At 29.4% G+C, this 4,624-nt stretch overlaps 1 protein-coding gene across 1 annotated transcript; it reads left to right on the forward strand.

Moving 5' to 3' along the window:
* The first annotated feature begins 2,235 nt into the window (after positions 1-2,235).
* LOC107490177 (glycine-rich protein 5) lies at positions 2,236-2,709 on the forward strand. The gene has a single exon (XM_016110950.1). The coding sequence runs from the start codon at positions 2,236-2,238 to the stop codon at positions 2,707-2,709; it is 474 nt and encodes a 157-aa protein (XP_015966436.1).
* The last annotated feature ends 1,915 nt before the right edge of the window (positions 2,710-4,624 follow it).

Raw genomic sequence — 4,624 nt, forward strand, 5'->3', positions numbered from 1 at the left:
AAATTAAAAAAAAATTATCCCCGATTTCAAAACTTAAATTTCATCTCCAATGGTGGCAGAATATGACAATGTTATCACTTGGTAAAGGAACTCATAAAGGAGCGAGATTAGACTTTTGTAGAAATAGACGCCATTAACAGTTAAAAATTTGGGAGTTTTGCAGCGATGGGCAAGGAATGGGTGATGAGGTTCTTTGTTAATGAAAGAAGCAAGAAGAATAGTAAACATATAAATTAATATTAATTTGGTACTTGGTGTATTATTAGTGATCCATGTAATATGAGTACGCATACTTTCTCAAATATTAGGGTACATACAAGAGCAATCACTATAAAATAATGTTTAATTCGAGTGCCATGTATGCACAAGGCAAGTGGCCTGGCAAGCTTGATTGTGTAACAAATTAATTAAATCACGCGACAGCGCCCCAATGCATAAATGTCTTCATGGAATTGATCACTTCTCACATTTATTACGGATTGCTTTAAATTGGATGCAAACTCAACTACACATATATACCTCAGCTATAAATCATCGCCATATATAGCTAAGCACTATGATAATGCTATAACAATATAATTCACGATTCCTCTCAATAACTAATAATTCCAAATCAATCATTTCATATATAAATTATAGAACAATTTTCGATATATATACATACTCAAAATTAAGAATGTCATTGAAGTAGTGCATGCCCATATCATACTTTGTTTGACTTGCCAAAAGTTTAAACTTGATCCACAATAGTCATTTATTGCCCCATCACTGTCTGCCACCTGTAAATGGTTCCACCACACGGCAAAATTATCACAGTAAAAATATATGTTTCTGCTATGGATACAAGCTAATGAGAAATAATACTTAAACATAGTAATAAATGTATTATATGCTGATTTATTATTTCTCAATTATTAGGATTTACATCCTGCTCAACATTAGATAAGTGGTGTATGAATGAATCGGTTGGAGATATAATTATGGGCGTCCTCTTATTAATTTAAATTAAAAAAAATTTTGCTAGGGAGCTAATGGAGTATTTGTATAATGTATATAATGGGCTATTTATTTAACTCAATATGAATTAAAAAATAAACATTCAGAATAAAATACTATAATTTCTCAAACACAATATACCCATACTATCCAGAATAACCATCTAGGTACTAGTAGGAATAATAAATTTTATATCCTACTGAATCGAACATCCCTAAACCTCCATTATACACATTGTACAGATATTCTATTAACTCTCTATATTTCCTAAAAAAATCATCATATAGTATCAAAACTTTTATAATTGAAAAAGTTAGAGTTTGATACTCGATAAATTCTAAAAGAAAAATTAACATAAAATATATAAAAAAATTTATACAAAAATTCAAGCAAATTTAAGAAGAGATTTTTATTTGAAAATATGTTAAAAATATAATTATTCATGTGTTTCTTCTTATTAACTTAAATTAAAAAAAAAGTTTTATAATAAAAATATAATTATTTATCAATCATATTAAGTGTACACAAAAAATTAACTACTAAATCAGTTTCTAGTATAAAATATATATTAAAAATAAATTAAATAATATATATTTTATTCAGTGAGTGATTTTAGTATCTACGTAATAATTTTTTATATAATAAGTATTTATATTTTAATTATCATCTTGCATGCTTGCATTTTCATGACGACCTCTTATATATGCAAGGCTTGTGAAGAGAGAATGTTAGGTTGGTTGGGGCATGTGTGAAGAGAAGTTAATATACCTTAGTAGTAATTGTTACCGCATGTATTCCACTTGCATGCGTATAATAATAAAGATTTCATGATGCATGGTCATCATCATGGACCACTAACGCTTCAGCATTTGGCAGAGCTAGTAATGATTATTCTTTAGTAGTATGCATGGTATGTGGTTGAATAAGGAAGGAGCTAAGAAAATAGTGGCCAATAATCATGAATGCCAATGTAATAACTTAACCTTATTGCTAGCCATGTGGCTCTGTGTAGCTGGACGAATATTACAATTACTCTCTCAAGAGAATGAAGATGGTAACTTGTGAGGTTGTAATTAAACCCCACTCTCCTAACCCTCCTACTACACATTAAATACTATTCATATTTTTTTTTATATCTTTCTAATAATATATTATTCCTACGTCTTAATTTCCCATGCATTCTACAACTATATAAATGCATGTATGTATAGCCACTTATTATATAGTCATATTATTATGATGGAGATGATGAAGTTGATTTCGGTGCTTGTTCTTTGTTTGGCCGTGATGGGAATGATGTTACAAAATGTGGATGGAAGGAGCATGATGAAGAAATCAAATAATGAGGATGTGAAGAAGCCTCAATGGTTCTTTGATAGTGTACCTTCTAGTGGTGGAGTAGGCTCAATTGGCGGTGCAGGAGGAGGAGGAGTAGGAGGCCTTGGTGGAGGATTCGGTGGCGAAGACGGTGGTAGTGGTCTAGGGGGTGGTTTTGGAGGAGGTAGTGGTGGCGGTGGTGGTTTAGGGGGTGGTTATGGAGGCGGAGGCGGAATAGGAAAAGGGATAGTTGGTGGAGTTGGTGCATATGGAGGGATTTACAAAGGAATTGGTGGTGGCATTGGAGGGATTGGTGGGGGTGCCGGTGCCATTGGTGGTGTTGGAGGTTTTATTGGAGCCACCAAGAAACAAGTTGAAGCAAATAATAAACCATGATTATCAAAACTATTTAGCTAATAGGAACTTCCAATTTTCATAGATTTTGTCATATGATAGTAATTATTATTATTATTATTATTATTATTATTATTATTATTGTTAGTATTTTAATTAATTTCATGTATGTGTTGTTGATTTTACTTCATATAAGTGCTTGCTTAATTAATCAATATTTTCTTTTCAATGATGATTTTAATGTACCCAATAATAATTCATGTAGCTATATGTATGAGTAATAAGTAATATATATTTTGTGAGATGGATATTGTGATAGACGGAGTACGTGTATAATTTATATTACATGAATGGAAGTGAGAATTGTATGTGGCGATTTAACTTTGTAGCATGCATATCTAGCTAGGTTTTGATATTTTAGCTTTTGAAACACATCATCAAGTGCGTGACTTTAAAAGACGAGGAATATTATAGGCTAACAAATTTTATAATTTGTAACCATCAATTAGTTATTATTAGTATTTTTAATGGTATAATATTATATCTAATGATATAAAATTGTTTTTTTTTTTGCTGGTTAAATACTTGTTAAATTTTAATAAAACTATTGATCCATAAACTTTTTCTTAAAAGATAACTAATTGGATTTAAATTACCTTACTCTACTCAACATAATACATATATATGGTGAAAAAAAACGTTAGTATCATCAACGGCATCTAATCAAATCTTGGATTCGTGATATAATTAATTAGCTCAGTCATTTGTATAAATAAGTGGTAAAATTTCAATTTAACTTTAATTGAATTAGTCCTTATTTTATCGAGTTAAGAGATACAATGCAAATTTTAAAATATCAACGACATTTCTGAAATTAAGTGTACAAAGCTATGATCTCAGCAGCAGATGCAGGACACTCACGAACATGTTATGTGGATTTTTGGGTAAAAGTTATGGAATCAACTCACCTATAAGTTAATATGTAGTGCAGGAAATGGAGTTGTATTGTTAAGATCTCAACAGCAAAACAGGTTTGTTGAAGAACACGCTAAGATTGCAGAACTGAAACAGAGAAAGAGGATGATGAAGGAGAGAGAATTGATGAAGTGAAGTAAAGTTGTATTATTGATGTGCATTAGAGACACAGGATCCTCTTATATACAAGCTGAGCTACTTCTTCTCACTATGTATATACACAAGCATAACTAAATCTCTCAATAACTATCTAACTCTAACTAACTCTCTTAGACTCTTTTTGTTGGTGCTTGTTAGTGCTCTCACCAACTCAAATTGTGTTGTTCATTTGTTTGTGATAGTGTAATTAGTGTACATATATTAATTAGCCTTAGGAAACCGACCCCACTTAGTGAGACAAGGCCGACCCCACTTAGTGAGACAAGGCTTTGTTGTTGTTGTATATTAATTAGCCATAGCTATATATATTTACTAGAGTTAACCAACTAAATTAGTCATCATTTTTTTAACTCATTCTTTTATTTATATACAAACTTTTTCGATATATTGATTGTGGTGAGATTTATCACTCTACAGAAACTGTGCAGCTCATGTCCTTCTTCTTTCATCATCTATTTTTTTCCTTTTTTAATCACATTATCTTCACTGGTAATAAATTCAGAAAATTTTGACATTGAAAATAAAATATGTATAACATAGTAATAATAATTTTTATAATAAAAATATTATACATATATAAAAATTGACTATTAAATTATTTATTAACCATTATGTATTTATGTATAAATACATATATTATTCAACGCATTTTTAATATGTATTTTGCATTTTAATATATATTCTATACAGATAATTATTTTTTATGTATATATAATATGATTATTGCTATAATGATATTTGTTATTGTAAAATATAATTAATCTTTAAAATATTTAATTTACAAATTAAAAAATTAAAACTAATTTTAAAAGAAAATAATAAT

This window comes from Arachis duranensis, chromosome 5 (genome assembly GCF_000817695.3).
Source record: "Arachis duranensis cultivar V14167 chromosome 5, aradu.V14167.gnm2.J7QH, whole genome shotgun sequence".
NCBI classification, from domain to species: domain Eukaryota; kingdom Viridiplantae; phylum Streptophyta; class Magnoliopsida; order Fabales; family Fabaceae; genus Arachis; species Arachis duranensis.